The following is a 17,376-nucleotide window of genomic DNA, read 5'->3' on the forward strand; positions in this document are numbered from 1 at the left end:
AGGGCACTAAAATAATCTGAAACTTCAGAAACCAGGTATGAATCTGCAGAAAAATAATTTTTCCATTGTATTTCATCTCAAGAGTATATATAAAGATTGAGTACCCACTGCATGCTCTTTACCTAGTTTTTGTTTTAATGTGGCATAACAATAATTGTTGGAAACACAGTGGTTGAACAGGGATTCACATGTAAAGTGAGTTCTTGTTCTCACATGCTGCTGACACTGGGAACCCAGAAATGGAAAACAAAACCTGGCTATTCTCAAGCATGTTTGAGTGGCCAGTTATAGTTAGCAGAGGCAATTGGTATTTGGCCTACAGACACCTGAATATGCAAAGGAAAAAAGTAACTCAGAAAAAAGATTGGGGACTTATACATTCTGTAATAATCTAGAAAGCAATCTAGAACTTATTTAACAAGTTTATATACGTAAGACATGGGTTTGCATGTGATTCCATTCAAGGTGACTTCTTAGTTTCAGCGGGAGGCACTGAGGGCAAGAGAACATCACCAAGTTGGAGGATAATTACATAGAATTTACAACACAGAAACAAGCCATTCGGCCTAACTGGTCTGTGCCGGTGTTTATGCTCCACACAGGCCTCATCCCACCCTACTTCATCTAACCCTAACAGCATATCCTTCTATTCCTTTCTCCCTCATGTACTTATCTAGCTTCCCCTTAAATGCACCTATGCTATTCTCAACTACCCCATGTGGTAGCAAATTCTACATTCTAACCAGACTCTGGGTAAAGAAGAAAGAGTAACCCTCAAACTATTTGTGTGCATCTCGACTGGTTGCTAACTGAATGGCACTTACAGAAACCTGAGGGCAGTCCCCTTCCCATGCTTAGAGTAATTTATAAGAAGACCAGGAGGAACATCATATTTTTTAAAATAAAAGTATTATTTTATTAATGAATAAAATACAAGCACATTCCTAAATTCTTTACATAAAGCAGCTTTACTTGCCTGGTATATGTTGTTATAATACAAAATACTGATTTATTTTCACAATATATAATAATTGTTATTTTCCTTTACAAACACCAGTACTTACATAGTTTTCATTTAAAGATATCAAGTCACCTACAGGTATTAACAACAGTTGGAGTAATTCTGACAACAAATTACTTTTAGTTCACGTTTTCCAGCCAGAATTATTTCTAATGAAAAGCACATTGAGAGATACATAAAAACAACACAGGGAAAACTGTAATAAATAGAAATCCTATGTACAGAGAGGATGAGTCTCTTCCCAAAACAGCAAGCTATTGCTATTTTCACAGTTGAGTCTGGAGCAGGACATGTGTGCACATGTTTGCAGGATCTGCAAGGCAACCCTGTTTACATATTCCTTGTTTTATCGTGGACTACAAATATGCTGTGAGGGAGGCAGTCCAAATGTTATCAAGTCAACAGAAATGAAATGAAGCACCACCAGTTATCAAATACAAACTGGGATCAAAACCAGATTCACACCATGTTAAAGAATGCTAACTTCTCATGCTGGCAGTAGTTCAAATTGGAATGACATAGGAACCCACTGAGGATGTAGTTTCAAAATTCTTGTAGATTTATTGTCTTTTTTTTTTGTTATCCTTAGTTTTTGCAGTAGCTTCAGAACAGATTAGCAAAGTTAAGGAGACATTTTAGAACTGTGAGTAACAAATGACCTTTACAATATTACTTATCTCCCAGGCATTCAATGAGGCCAGTACATTTTTAATTTTAAATACATATAGTAAATTCAGGACAAAATGATTTAAAGGTGGTTTATTTTTCTTACTTAACTGCAACCTGTTAACATCTACAAATGGCTTTCTCTCTTTTGGGAGAAGCCCGGCACCATTTCACAATGCTTCTGTTTACAAACTATTTAACAGAATGATTATAATGTACAGTAAACAGAAGCTCCTGAAGGGTTTAATGAATCTCTGGACACTTAGAGCCGATAGCAATTCAATAGTCAAAGTCTAGACAGGAACAACAATTAGCAGATACTTTTGGTAGATATGAAAATCTTTCACAAGAGCGAAAAAAAAAGCATCTGTCTCCTCCTCATATCCACAGGCTGTTGGCAAGGTAACTTTAGCTACTGTTTATACAACAAAATGAATTCACATTCATTGCACAGCCAGAAAGTAACTCAACATATGGGCGCCAATCAGCACGTAGGGTGAAAGGTAATACCTCTGGCAATCAAGATTGCTCGCAGGTTGCATAGCTTGTTTCTGTGAAAACTTTTTAACCACAATTAGCTTTTCAAAGGTTGAATCGTGCAAATTATATTAGGAAGCATTAATGGGCTTAAATAAACGTTAAATGGTAGCTTAATGGGTACGGTGGTGTAATGGTTATGTTACTGGACTAGTAGTTCGAAGGCCTGGACTTGTAATTCAGACGAATGTGAGTTGAAATCCCACCACGGCAGTATGACAAATTGAATTCAGTTTAACAAAAGCTGGTAAAAGTGACAATGAAGCTGTCAGATTGTGGAAAAAACCCAACTGGTTCACAAATGTCCTTTTAGAGAAGGAAACCTGCCATCCTTAGACTAAACTGACTCTAGTCCACACCAACGTGGTTGACTCTTAACTGCCTTCTGAAATGGCCTAGCAAGCCACTCAATTGTATCAAACTGCTAGTGGTTCAAGAAGGCGGCCCACCACCACCTTCTCAGGGCAACTAGGGCTGGGCAAGAAATGCCAGCCTTGCCAGTGAGGCCCACATCCTGAGAATGAATAAAAGAAAAAAGGCCTGGGAGCAGGTCACCTATTGGCCCTGTTGACCAGGGATGGTGCAAGGTATAGAGGGATAAAATTAAACTGTTTCATTAATTTTGTACTTCCCACCCATGGCAACTGGCAACTGTTTTTCAGCATAGGCTGTGGAGGCATCATGTGAGGTCATTACCTCATCTATGTTGCTGTGTTGTATTGGAGGGGCCTTGGTAAGACTTTTATTCTGAAGATAAGATGGATCTGTACACTCCCACCCACCATTTGCACACACATTGACTTTGGGTGATTGTATAAAATGGGCGATATCGATATCAAAGTCAATGGAAATGAAAATCGAGAGTGATGTATAATGGGCAGCTAAATTGATATTGTCTGTTTTACACTATTACCCACAGTCAAAATTACCTCCAATATGTCTGTGAAGACACATTTAGCCATGGTTTTTGTACAATCAGAATGTAAAAATAAACCTTGTCTTAACTCTGAAGGCAGCCTCATTCTGTATCTCTCCAGGCAGTGAAAGGCATTTTTATATTGAGTGTTACTAGTTGGAGGCACATTGCTCTCCCACAGTTGACTGTGCTCTCTACAATAAAGTTGGCAAGCTCTGGAGATCCAACAGCATCAGAGGCCCACAGTTTGGTGGGACCTGTGAATTGCTGGCAGTCTCCCCATTATTTTGATCATAAATTTTTTTGATGAGGATCGGCACCAAAAAACATGAACAGGGAAGAGCGGTGCACGGAGATCATTCTCTAGAGCTGCGTACTGAACATAAAAGTCCTTAAAGAATGCCAACCGCGCGGACTTACAGTCACAATGCTGGTGATGGCATCTTCACTGTGCACCTGTATGATTAGATTTGAATGATTGGAACTCTGCAGCAGAGTAAATACTAGGCTCTCTTGAGTAACACCTGGAATCAGTATATGGGGGAGGGGGGGGGTCACTGAACACTGACGTGTACCCATACGAATCAATAATCTCCATTGTTAATACCACTAAATACAGTCAGCCAATAAGAGTTGTACTTTCTGTCAGATGAAGAAACTGTATCCTGCCACTAAGAAGGGGCGATCTGTCATTGTGACTCATCCCTTCCTTATGGCCCTGATGAGAATGGACAGATTTCTTCCCAGACAGATCTCGGGGACAGCCAGGTTGACCAATAAGCACTCTTGTCTTCCCTACTAGTCAGCATAAACAATTTTTTTTGGCATGAAAGCATTTGTTCATTTTAATGGACTGGAGGGATCAAAACTTGAGTTCAAATTTAAACAGTCTAAACTATTCCAAGTGCAAAGCCATCCACTCTGTGCAGCACAAGATAGTGGCAGCAATGCAAGTCTACACCAGCAATTCATAATTAAAAAAGGCTTTAAAGTAGCCCCCATGATGCAGTGAGTTAATGCACCAACGTAGTCTGTCACAGAGTGGTAAGATTTGTGCCTACGATTCTCTTTTTAAATTGAATCCCCAGTCTTATCTGTGCCATTGGGAGAGGTGCCAATTACAATCACTGTACCTACTCAATGAGTGAGTCACCCCAGCCCCTCGTGACCATCGGTGCTCAGTTCCAGAGTAACATTGAGAAACCTAGGAACATATCTCCTCTCTTATCAACTGACTGGGAAATAGCATATTGAGCATGACTATCTGAAAGCAAGAAATTAAATAAAAAACTTTTTCTTTTCTGTTTTGGAATAGAAATATATTTACAAACCTGTAATAAGTTTACATTTTTGAAACTGTCACAAAATATCTTTGGTATGAAAAGCTGCTGCCTTTTGTGATGAGACAAATGTGTACATGAATTAACTGTCAATTAATGCTATTCAACATTACACAGAAGTGAGGTGATACAGTTGTAATATACATCCGGATACCCCATATAACTCAAACTATTAATCCTGTGCTATTTTAAGACCTTTCTTAAATATAATGCAGTTGCCTTCCAATGATCCAAGCAGATTAACATGGACAACTTCTGTAGGTGGCAATACCATTTAAAATGAATACACTGTCAGCAGTTTTCTGTATTGAACACAGAAAATAAAATTAATCTCTTAAAAAGCAATGTAAGAAACCTTGTGAAAAAGACAGTTTTAAATCTACGTTGTAGGCAGTTCAGTCCAGGTGAGGCCACAGAAGGAATACTGCAAACTTTGAAATGACATTGTCCTAATGAAAAGATATGTTGCAAACCTTTTTGTTTGGTGGGAGGGGGCTGAGAAGTCGAGTCGCCCATTAATTCTGTAGCCGAATTGCTGCACACAAATAATGCAATATTTTTTTTCCATATGAATTACACCGTAGTGGTGGAAGTAAGCGGTGGAGAAAAGGTTTGCCGGTACTTTTCATGAAGGCGTTGAAATGTTAAATGTTACAAACTTATCAAATTTGTTGGAAGATTTATATTCTGCTTCCCTCGTAGTTCGATGACATCGCTGTGATTTAAATAAAAATAACAGACTAAAAATGAGTCTGTATTGCTGTAACCTCTGAAACTGTGAACTGAGGCCATCAAGAGTATCTCTCAACCTGTCAAAAGGTAGACATAACATTTTAAAAACCCTTTCCTCCAGGCGGGTGGGGAGGGGGGGTCTCTGTCAAGGTTGTGAGAAGAGGGTGGGGTGGGGGGGAAAGAGTGTCCCCAGCTGATACTTTAACTTGTCCGTTCTCTCTCTCTCTCTCTCTCCACAGACACAAGTGGACTTGCAGTGTGCTCCCAGCACTTTCTCTGTTCTTTTTGTTTCAGATTTCCAGCATCTGCAGTAGCTCCTTTTCACTTCATATTTTCTCTTTGCATTAAAAGGCACCGATGTCGAAATACACGTTATGAGCAAGAGATGAACTGCACTGATCCCAGACCATCGGTGAGCCAGGTTTGACCCGCGGGTCCGCTCTGGATTGTCACACCCCCCACCCCCGCCCCCACTTTGCCCGACGCTACACCAGGACGGCGGCGGCTCTGGATTCCTTGGCTTTCTTGCAGCCGTACAGCCATTTGATGACCCGGGCGTTGCGCTCGATGACTGACAGGGAGGAGGGGATCTGCTCGCTCAGCTCTTCCTCCAGCAGCCTGTCGTTGTCGCCGCTGTGCCGGGAGAAGTCGCTCTCGGAACCCGGCACGCTGACGCTCCTGACCCTGAGGGCCAGGCTGTCCGAGGCCGAGGTGAAGTTCTCCCTGCCCAGGTCCTCGATCACGTCGGGGTCGAGGCCGCAGTACTTGAAGAAGCTGTCAAACTCCGAGTAGGCTTTCGAGTACCTGGAGCTGATGTCGGACTGCGAGCGGTGCAGCCCCCGCCTCTTCGGCTCCTTCTTCAGGCGGTCGTGGGCCGGGACCTCGCCCGGTTCTCCCCCCGGGGGGTCTGAGGGTGGCACGGCCGGGTAGGCCATGCCAGGCGCCGGGCTGCCCTGGGGCTCGGGCTCGCTCTCCACCTGCAGGTCCCCGGCCGGCGAGCTCTCCGGGCTGTCGGACCTGGTGGTCCCTTCCTTGATGATGACCTTGGGCACCTCGGGAGAGGCCGCCTGCTTGTCCCGGGTCGACCCTTGGAAGAGCCTGCGGACCAGGCTGTGGTTGCCCCTCGGGTTCTCCTGGCTGGCCCCCCTGACGAACTCGCACTTCTGCCGGTAGATCACCAGGGAGTCGGGCCTCATCTGCCGCTTGGAACTGAAGCGCCTGGCGATGGGCGGCCGCTGGAGGAAGGGCGTCCGGAAGAGGTGTCCGGAGCGGGGCAGGTCCTGGCCGCTCGGCTCGGCCCCACCTCGGTTCTTGGCGCCGGTGCCCGGGCAACTCTCGATGCTGCTGCTGCCCTCCGAGGCCGAGCTGCCGAACCCCACCGGCCCCACCGGCTCGCAGCCCATCACCTGCCGGCTCTTCACGTACTTGGCCTTGTCGGCCGCCAGTCGCTCCACCGCGCTCAGCCGGCCCCGGCTCTCCCCTTCCATCTGCCGGCGGAGGTAACCGGGACCCTTGGTCAGGATCCTCAGCGGCAAAGAGGAGCTGAGCTCCGGCACCGGCCGCACGCTCGGGGTGTGGGAGATCTCAGTCGGCATCTCACTCGGCCAGAGAGAGAGAGAGAGAAAAACACACAACAGATCCCAACAGAATAAAACTCACCACGGGAAAGAAAAGATTGTCACTTCAAGCTCCCTCCAAATTCCGTTGCCCTCTCTCTCTCTCTCGGATCCTGTTTTTTTTTCTTTTGGATAATTTTTTTTCTTCTTTTGGATAATTTCACAATCCAGGAAGGTGCAGCAATTCTGACCGTGTGCTCGGCGCTGACATCCAGCAGTATATAGTTGTTGTCACGGACACTGACTGCACTTTTTTTTTCTCTTCCTCCCCCCCTTAAAGCTGGCTCTCTCTTTCAACTGATTCACCTTGGACCCCCTGCAATAAAACACAGCAAATCATGGATCAGCTTCAGGCTCTCATGACATCATCTGGGAGCAGGCTGTGTGTGTGTAACACAAGAGGGATGGGTCTACCTATCAACGTTACATAGCCCCAAGCAAGGACAAACCCTCATCAATGTTTATTTAGAATATTTTCTGTCAGCCTGCTCCCTCTCTCTCTCTCTCTCTCTCCTTCCCTCCTATCAGGGAATATAGAATCACAACCACGAGCAAATGGGTAAACTCATTAGGATTCTGCAGACTGGCAGTGAAAGTTTACTTTCTTCCTGACTGTTAAGAAAAAGGTAATGTACAACAGGACATAAGTAGGGTGAGCTATTAGTAGTGACTGTTAATGTTTGTATCAAATCCTTTTGCTATTTTGCGTAGCTGTTAACCTATTTTAAATAAGTACCTAAGTTAAAATAACCAATAAAGGAATGTCATTCAAATGTACTAGCATGTTTATTACTACTAAACACACAATGCGATTTCACTACAGAAGAGCAATACTAGCTGTATATTTGACAGGATTCTGATGGGCTAGTGTGGTCAGCCTTTAAACCTTATTGAGGGAGCATTTGTTTGTATTTTCCTGGGGAATGAATACAATGAAACCACAGGGAGATTTCTGATCGACTGTCAGTTTTATTTTCTAATCCGATCCACTGGAACAATAAATCAATTGATTTATTAGCACTGTGTAAGGATAACCTGCAAACTAATTGAAAGTTATCAGCAAACATCAGCTTAAATTTAAAAGAATGTCATTGAGCTCAGTGTGTAATTGCACTGCACAACGTAGCTCTGAGCCATTCAAGGCCCAAGTTGGATGCCCAGTCTGTACTCAGTTAACTGATCTCAGTTAGTGTGGCAGTGAGGCAGTTACAATTGACTCCTGATCATTATCCAGTGCTTCTTGCTAGAAAATGCATGGACCTTAAGGGTTTAAGATTTCCCCTGTTTGATATTTGTAGTGAAATCACAATGCTTTCTTTGTAAATAGCACACAGGGAAAATCTTCCCCCAGCAAAGGACTTGACTGGCTTGATTGTGGAGCCCTCATGGTTGAATTGCCTGCTGATATTTTCTGTTTAGGCTCACAAATGAAGACGTGCTAGGTAAACAAGTGGTCTGTGATGCCAGTGGAACCATATCTGAAGATGATTCAATGCCTTTTGTGTGTGTGGGAGTGGGGATAAGAAGGAAGTTAGAAAAAAAATCATTTAAATACTTTAAACTATACCTGACTGTTGTTTCAATAAGGTATTCGGAAGTGCTGGTAAATTCTGGCTTCTGTAATTTTTGTGAATATGATTTTGTGTTTCGTTAATATTCTGTCTGATGCTTTTTACAGTATGAAGTCTATCTGTGTATAACACAAGAACATAAGAAAGCATTGAACAAAGTAAATATTTAGCTCACTTTTCAACACATTATCTACAAGTTGCACTGCCCTGATCTCTTATCAACTTAGTTTTCTGAGGGAGTGAGTAAAACATCCAAAGAAGAGAAAATTGAAATTTCATTAAAACAAACAGAAGAAAAGTTCATTCCAATCTGCCCACCGTACACAGCTTCTGACAATATTTTATTTTAAAATTTTTGTTACATGAGTCCTGTTTTCACATTCTATTTAGTTGCTAGCTATTAATGATAATTCCACAGCCCAAGATTAGGTCAATTAACTGCAATAAAAACACAAGTGAGAGCTATTCATGGTTTATTGCCATGTAGCAGTCTGCAATATGCAGCTCATTCATTCTGGAGAGTGCTTACATTACATATATTGCATAGAATGTACAGCACAGAATCAGGCCATTCGGCCCAACATGTCCATTAAAGTGTTTATGCTCTACAAGAGCCTCCTCCCACCTTTCTTCATCTAACCCTATCAGTATATCCTTCTATTCCTTCTCCCCCATGTGTTTATCCAGCTTCCCCTTAAATGCATCTATGCTATTCGCCTCAACTACTCCATATAATATAATACAATATAAGTAGTGATGCACTTCATAGTCCAAGAATGTATGTGCTATGACAATGCGCTCTCCTACCTTAAGAACATGAGAAATAGGAACAGGAGTAGGCTAAACGGCCTCTCGAGCCTGCTCCGCCATTCAGTCAGATCATGGCTGATCTTCAACCTCAACTCCACTCCCCTGCCCGATCTCCATATCTCTTGATTCCCCTAATGTCCAAAAATCTATCTATCTCAGCCTTGAATATATTCAATGATTCAGCATCCACAGATCTCTGGGGTAGAGAATTCCAAAGATTCACAACCCTCTGCGTGAAGAAATTCCTCCTCATCTCACTTAAATGGCCGACCCCTTATCCTGTGACAATGTCCCCTAGTTCTAGACTCTAGCCAGGGAAAACAACCTCTCAACATTTACCCTGTCCAGCCCCCTCATAATCTTATGTGTTTCAATGAGATCACCTCTCATTCTTCTAAACTCCAGAGAGTATAGGTCCATTTAACTCAACATCTCTTCATAGGACAACCCTCTCATCCCAGGAATTAATCTAATGAACCTTCGTTGCACCGTCTCTAAGGCAAGATAAGGAGACCAAAACTGAAAGCAGTACTCCAGGTGAGGTCTCATTAAAGCCCTGTACAATTGTAGTAAGACTTCCTTACTGTTGTACTCCAACCCCCTTGCAATAAAGGCCAACATCTAATCATGATGTTTCTTTAAGAGGAGAAAAATAAGTTCACAATCCTGGCGATAATGGGAGCTTGATGCTGGTCTGGCTCTAAAAGGAAAAATATAATTTTTGAAATATAGTTTTGGAATATGGGCAATGACTCAGTAGTTGAACGTTTGTGATTCAACAAAACCAAACACATAAGTTTAGTTGAATGCTTCATAGTGTGATTTCAGAACTATTGAAAACACACTGTTTACCTAAGTTGTAAATAAACTTTTTCCAGCTAAGCTTCTGTTTTTAGAAACTTATTAATACTATACTTTCTTCTCCAGTTCATGTAACAATATAGTTAAAGATTATTTCTGTGCCATTAATGATCTGCTAATTAATTTATTATTGGCATCATTAATTATTTAGTAACTTCGTGTAGCGAAGCGTCCTCTCAGAGACACAATTTTCAATGCAAGTAAGTTGAGTATACTGCAGCTTGACCCTGGTTCTATTTTGAATCTGGGCCAATAGAATAGCACTGGGTGTGAGCCCAACACCACCAGGGAGAATACCATGACAAATGTCCCCCTCAAGGGGAGGACACCACTAAAGCAAAACAAATAGCTCAGTCAAACTAAAAAATGCATGTCTAAAATGTTAGATAATGATTCTCTTCTTGTCTTTGATGAGGCAGACAGTGTCCTGCAGTGGTCATTTATTGCGAGAGGGCCAATGGAGACTAAAGTGATCGTGCTCCAAGGTCACCCAGGTGCGCAGTAGGACTCAGAACAGTGACACGCAGTTGAAGCAACCTCTCCTGTTGATTCTACACATCCTGGACCTGTGGGTGCCTGACCCTGCTTCATAGCATGTCCATGGGGCCAACCTGTCACTCCCACTGGAGGAACGTGGCACCCACGGAGTTAGAGGTACACTGGAGCAACTCAAACAACAAGAAGAACAACTTGCATTTATATATCCCCTTTAACATAGTAAAATATCCCAAGGTGCTTCACAGAAGCGTTATCAAACAAAATTTGACACCAAGCCACATAAGGAAATATTAGGACAGGTGACCAAAAACTTGGTCAAAGAGGTAGGTTTTAAGGAGTGGTTTAGGGAAGGAATTCCAGAGTGGATTCCAGAAGGAATTCTAGGCAGCTGAAGGCACGGGCCACCAATGGTGGAGCGATGAAAATCGGGGATGTGCAAGAGGCCAGAATTGGAGGACTGCAGAGATCTCAGAGGGTTGTAGGGCTGGAGTTGTAGAGAGATACGGAGGGGTGAGGCCATGGACAAAAAGTAAGATGTTTAAAAAATATGTAGAGCTGCAGAATGGTTACATGCTTGAGACTGCAATTTCCTCGTGTTTAGTTTCTAATTTCAGGTGTGTCACTGTGAGGAGGTGCAGGACAGAGGAGAGGCCAGTTACTTCACCAAACAATAAAGGATGGAACATCAGGATGATCAGAAGTGTAGCTTCCAATCTGAGGTTTATATAACCAACACCTCACCGCTGCCCTCCCCCAACCATTGTTGTCAGCACTCCCCTAGCTGTTGCTCCCTTCAACCAATATTGCCAGTCCTGTCCCGTCCTTTGCATATTCCTGGATTTGAGTGCAGATTCCAACTTTGCATACATTGCCCTACATGTCGTTTCCAATCCCTTGGACAATTTGTGATGAATAAATGATATTGTGAATCCCTCTCACTGCTGCTGAAATAAATTTGTACAAAATTGCATGGCATGCATTGCATATGCCTTCCTCTGGCTTTGAAGGAGAGCTCCAGACTGCATTTACTCCTCCTAGTGGCTGGTTTGAGAATGGTGATGGTGGAGGACAAATTTATCAGGGATTATGCATGGCACAGGGAGATCCAAGAAACGGGAAGTGGGGGGAATACTTTAAAACGCAAAGGCCTATGTCTAAGCAAAAAGAAGATAATTTTTTAAAAAATCAATAACTTTTAAAGTATTTTTCAAAATTTCTAGTGTGGGGTACAATATGCCATTATTTAAAAAAATAAAATTACAAGATTTTACACCTCCTTTAGGAAGCAGACTGATTGTGAGAAGCAGCACTGATGGTCTGAATGAATTTCAAAATTCTTATTTTAAGTTTGGCATAAAGCAAATATATAGCCATGTGTAAGGGCATCGAAAAAATCCTTCTAGTAAAGAATGCTCTCAACATACTCTCAGTAAAGAAAACTCTCGGTAAAACAATTTTATTGTGTCCTATAGTTCATGATTTTTATCCTCAAAAGATACAAGCAATGTCACCAGACCAGCCTGTTCTGCTTTTGTTGCTCGGGTCAGTCTCACTCAAACTTTTCACTGATAACATTATAGGCAGTCGCCAAGGTAACATCTGAGTCCCACCAAACTTTTTCCGCCTCATTTTAAGTACCGCCAATGCTAACTCATTATTCCCTTTGACCTTAATGATTTACGAGCTAAGTCAAACCAATTATTTGTTACCGTCAGCTCATTCTTTCCTTCAATAGCCTGTCACTGTAACAAGCCAAAACAGGAAAAATAGTATTGTCAACAGGCACTGGAGATAGCCGAAACAATGCGAAACAAATGGATCAAACTGGAGCCCATCATCAGGCAAATGATCAACAGCTGGCTGCTGCTATGTGTTCCAATTAAACCACGCTTTGTGTTCTAACCTGGAAAATTTCTAATGATGGCAACATGGGAGAAATCTCTTGCAATATAAATGATTCAGTAGCAACTGTTTTGCATTCCAATATTCGGCTTTTAACCTGCTCATATTGAAGTATGTTGAATGATATGTGACAGGTACCAGATATATTTCTCTTCTCTTACCAACATATTTGGTAGGATATGTTCTATTTGGAATACCTCTAGACTCTCATAAGCATGCAATAGACTTCGAAGCAAGTCCTGTTAAACAAATGAAAAACCTTCTTCCCGTTTTTAAAAATATTTCTGGGATCCAGCAAGAATTTCCTGTAGCATTTATCCACTCAGTTTTTAAATTTGTGTCAGAACATATTTCTGTCTACTACTACATATTTCTGTCTTGCAGTACACGATTATTGAAGAATGACAATGTTACGATTGTCTTCAGAATTTGAATTCCCCCAAGGGTTTGTAGTCAGGGGCCTCAGCTCCCTCGGGAATCCCTAAAATGATTGGAGGGGGCCTCAAGGTGACACAAAATTTTGTGTAGAACTGTAATAGCTTGTTAAAGTATTCTCAACCAGACTCCTTGCTCTCAATGTGACTTACCAGAAGAGGATCAAAGAGTTTAGACAAGCTTCAACCCCTCACCGCCCTACACGTTGAAAGCACATTGCAGTTGATGCTATTTACGTTCACTCATACAGATTTTTACTGAAAAATCACCTGAAACTACATGAGGAAATCTATTAGTGAAAACAAAGATGAGCAGACCGCTACTCTAACTATGTTAAAATCATAGAATGGTTGCATCACAGAAGGAGGCCATTCAGCCCATCGAGCCTGTGCTGGCTCTTTGTAAGAGCAATCCAGTTAGTCCTGTTCCCCTGTTCTTTCCCTGTAGCCCTGCAGATTTTTTCCCTTCAAGTATTTATCCAATTCCTTTTTGAAAGCCACGATTGAATCTGCTTCTACCACCCTTTAAGGCAGCGCTTTCCAGATCATAACTACTCACTGCGTAAAAAAGATTTTCCTCGTTGCCTTTAGCGTTTATGCCAATCACCTTAAATCTGTGTCTTCTGGTTCTCAACCCTTCCGCCAATGGGAACAGTTTCTCTTTATTTACTTTATCTAATCCCTTCATGATTTTGAGCACGTCTATCAAATCTCCTCTCAACCTTCTCTGCTCTAAGGAGAACAACCCCAGCTTCTCCAGTCTGTCCACATGACTAAAATCCCTCATCCCTGAAACCATTCTAGTAAATCTTTTCTGCACCCTCTCTAAGGCCTTCACGTCCTTCCTAAAGTGCGGTCCCCACAATTGGAATACAATACTCCAGCTGTGGCCAAACCAGTGTTTTATAGAGGTTCAACATAACTTCCTTGCTTTTGTACTCTGTGCCTCTATTGATAAAGCCCAGGATCCCATATGCTTTTTTAACTGCTTTCTCAACCTGTCCTACCACCTTCAAAGATTTGTGCACATATACCCCCAGGTCTCTCTTTCTGCATTACTGCGTAGTTTCATCTGCTGTGTTCGAAATTTATGTGAGGACTCGACACAGGATGCAAAAACTAAGTTGAACCAGTTTGATGATATTTGAGGGGGAGGGGGAGAGCTGTATTTTTTTCATCTATGTTCAAAAATGTTCATCTTTAAGAAAGTGGAAAATACAGTTTAGAACATTTAAGCATCATAGAGGCTTACAGCACTGAAGGAGGCCATTTGGCCCATCGAGTCTGAGCCTGCTTTTTGTCACAGCAATCCATAGCTAATCCCACTGCCCTTCTCTCACCCCAGAGCCCTGTATCTTCCTCTGTTTCAAATATTTATCCAATTTTTCCTTAAAATTGCATTGGTCTCTGCCTCAACTGCTCCTTGTTGCAAAGCATCCGCACCTGTTAGAGATCGGAGAATATCATCGCATCAGCCTGTGTTGGATTCCAGCCCAGTTCTCAGAGATGAGAACTAAAAACTGGTCACTAAAAACGAGGTCTACAATTCTGCCTTCAAGGCATAGGAGTCATATTTAATAATGTAAACCCAGGGAGCTGCTTCAGTCTCTTAAAACTGAACTAAATGAACACCAACGTAAAAGCAGCTTGGCAGTACCATTATCAACAGCCTATCTACTGATCTAACTCTCAACTCTCATTGATTATACTGTAATTCAAAGGGTATAATTAATCTTTTCATTGTCTGTGTAAATACTGTCCATTTTGGACCAGCCTCCTTTAATTTGGTTATGGCTGCAGACAACACATTACTAAGTTAATAGGTGGTCAAGCTGGAATGATGAGGTGGTTGGAGATCTGATTTGTTTCAGGAAAATAAAGTTAGAATAGTCTGGCAGTTTAATTACCAATGATTCAATTGTTGCTATCATATAGACTAAATTGAAAATTAACACTGCTAATAATTAAATGTTAAGGTAGAGAATATCCTCCTTTTATCTGATTGCTGTTATTGATTTTTAATTGTTATACTAATGCTCTGTTATATATCTTGTCTTTCATATCAAAAGATCTCGAAGTAATTCTCACAATAAGTTACTCTTTTTTGAAGTGCAGTGTCTGTTGTTACCTGGAAAACATTGGAAAGGGACTGGCCTTGACTTTCCGTTGGGGTTGTCCTAACCTTGTGCCGTAACTATGGTAGGGGATTGGCGGAACCCCTGGAGAAGTTATGTAAATGGCTGAGAACGGCTGTGTTTGTGCCATTCCTCTAGGGTTCCGCCGATCTCCAAGCCAAAGTTACTGCAGGAGATTAGGCCAACTCCCACAGGAATTCAAGGCCACAATCTTCTCATTTACCTGCACTAAGGAAGAAGCTCATATACAGTGTTATTGAAGCAGCAATGTCCTGATGTCGCCAACCACTAAGAGCAGAGACATTGGCTATGTACATGCTTCCAACTTATTTTTATGTTTTATTTGTGGATTTTGAGGTCCAATTAAAATATTAACTTTGAAGCCTATATTCAGTGTTTAGGTGCAATGGAACATATAGAAGAATATTATGAGGTATTATTTGTTTCTTTATGGCAGACATTCTAGATTGTATTGGGAGTTCCATATCTGGTCAGGGTATCCTTTTTTCTGTTGTGAAAAAAATGACAAAATATTTTCCAATGGGCTGATTGAGTAATGTGTTGTTTACTTTTGCCAGTCACTGTCGAGCATTGCCTTGTTCACATTACAATTATAAGTTAAACATTAATTCATCTATGTCAAGAAAAATGGCCTTTTCCATAAATTTCCATAGTGTATTGGTTGTCTGTCACTGACAGGATTCCTTATTTTGACAGAATACCAGAGCATGTTTCTATTTGCCCTTTCGTGTTGTGCTATTTGAGCAAGCGAGTTCACAAAACGTTTGAGGTTACAGTATCACTGGGATTGTTTGGCTGTAGGCATCTGCCCTCAGTTTCATTGTAAAATACTTCAGGGTCCTGCTTTTGCCATTCAGCAAAATGAGTTTGAAGCAGGTCTGAGGGTCAGTGCAGAAATATTTTTTACAGATATGCCAATATTATTCTCCCTCTCAATTTTGGCAATAATTTTCATGTTAAAACTATTTTGTGCTAAAATCAAAAAGGAATGAATTTATTGGACCCAATGGCCTATCGCCGTTGCTAACATTATATGTACCAGAAATGAATGAGTGGCTATGTTTCTCTTTGACATTTTCAGTTCAAAATTTATTGGCAACTATATATAAAAAAAATGAACCCCAACTCCCAACAAGATTGTTTACTTTGGAAAGGTTTTATGTCTACTTTGGTAACCGTTAAATGTTTGTCATTGAATGTGGATTAGAAATAAGTAAGTGATTAAAGGATTATAATGTAGGAAGTAGAATAAGTGTAATTAAAGTGTATTTTTCAAAAAAGCTCCTTCAAAGCTGAGACAATTGTTTCTTTTGTGCCTAACATCACAACTGCTGTTGGGTTTCTATAACACTCATTGGAAACATTTTAATGATGAAGAGAGCTTTAAATTGTTTTGTACATACTTTTAAATGCAACATATTTGAAAGGAATGCCTTCTGACAGGACTAATCTGTTACTATAAGAATATTACCTTTGAATAACATTTAAGAATATGAAACACTGAAAAGAACATGGTCCAATTAAAGTTGTAGAAGAGTTAGCTGATCACATAGTTTCAGGGTTAGTTTTTGTGTCCTCTATGAATGCAAGTTCTTTCTTTTCTGAGTGCTTCTAGCAGAAAAAAATGGGCAGAAGTAGAGGGTCTTTTTGTGACGATTGAATTTAATAACAAAGCAGGAACAAATGATAGAGTCTCCCATCACATCCAAATGGATTAATTTGCTATTTGCTTCTTAAGCTCAATGATGTGGAATAAATACAATTAAAACCAGTTCCAATTTAACATAAAAGCATATAAGAACAATGTCAGTCCCAACCCAGTGAAGATCAGTTTTGTATTATGGATGATTATGTCTGTTTTCTTTCTCACAACAATTTTTCTCTGCCATTTTTCTCCCCTCCTTTCCTTCCCCTCACTTCCCTCCCCTCCCCTCCTTTCCTAGAGGTATTGACTCTTTGATGGGGTACAGTTCCACATTCACTAGACACCCATTTGTACTTTGCCCAAGTGAGTTAGACTTAACAGTAAAGCCACAGAGAGAACTTGAAAGAACAAAAAACTACACAGACTCCAGCAGTCCAACAAGAAGCCCCACCACCACCTTCTCAGGGCAACTAGAGATGGGAAATAAATGCTGGCCTTGCCAATGATGTCCACCATCATGAGAATGAATAAAAGTCTTGTCCTGGCAGTGTTGGCCAGCCAGATACAAAGAAAATTGAGATGCAATAGTAAATTTTATCTTTGCTAATCAATAATTTATTTTTCAAATTTTTTCCCTTTATCCCCTCATTCCTAAAGGCAGAAAATTTTGT

The 17,376-nt window shown here is 41.3% G+C and overlaps 1 protein-coding gene and 1 long non-coding RNA gene across 2 annotated transcripts; one reads left to right on the forward strand and one right to left on the reverse strand.

Annotated features, from left to right (window-relative positions):
• Positions 1 to 892: 892 nt before the first annotated feature.
• fam110c (family with sequence similarity 110 member C) lies at positions 893 to 7,208 on the reverse strand. The gene has a single exon (XM_067984192.1). The coding sequence runs from the start codon at positions 6,805 to 6,807 to the stop codon at positions 5,698 to 5,700; it is 1,110 nt and encodes a 369-aa protein (XP_067840293.1). The 5' UTR covers positions 6,808 to 7,208; the 3' UTR covers positions 893 to 5,697.
• Positions 5,472 to 11,496, forward strand: LOC137321672 (uncharacterized). Its single transcript, XR_010962882.1, has 3 exons — positions 5,472 to 5,624; positions 7,109 to 7,454; positions 11,183 to 11,496. It is a non-coding gene; the product is annotated as an uncharacterized lncRNA (long non-coding RNA).
• The last annotated feature ends 5,880 nt before the right edge of the window (positions 11,497 to 17,376 follow it).

The sequence above is a fragment of the Heptranchias perlo genome, chromosome 5 (genome assembly GCF_035084215.1).
Source record: "Heptranchias perlo isolate sHepPer1 chromosome 5, sHepPer1.hap1, whole genome shotgun sequence".
Lineage (NCBI taxonomy): Eukaryota > Metazoa > Chordata > Chondrichthyes > Hexanchiformes > Hexanchidae > Heptranchias > Heptranchias perlo.

Coding starts and splice junctions, on each gene's coding strand:
- fam110c (XM_067984192.1), bottom strand. CDS start 6,807: ATGCCGACTGAGATCTCCCACACCCCGAGCGTGCGGCCGGTGCCGGAG.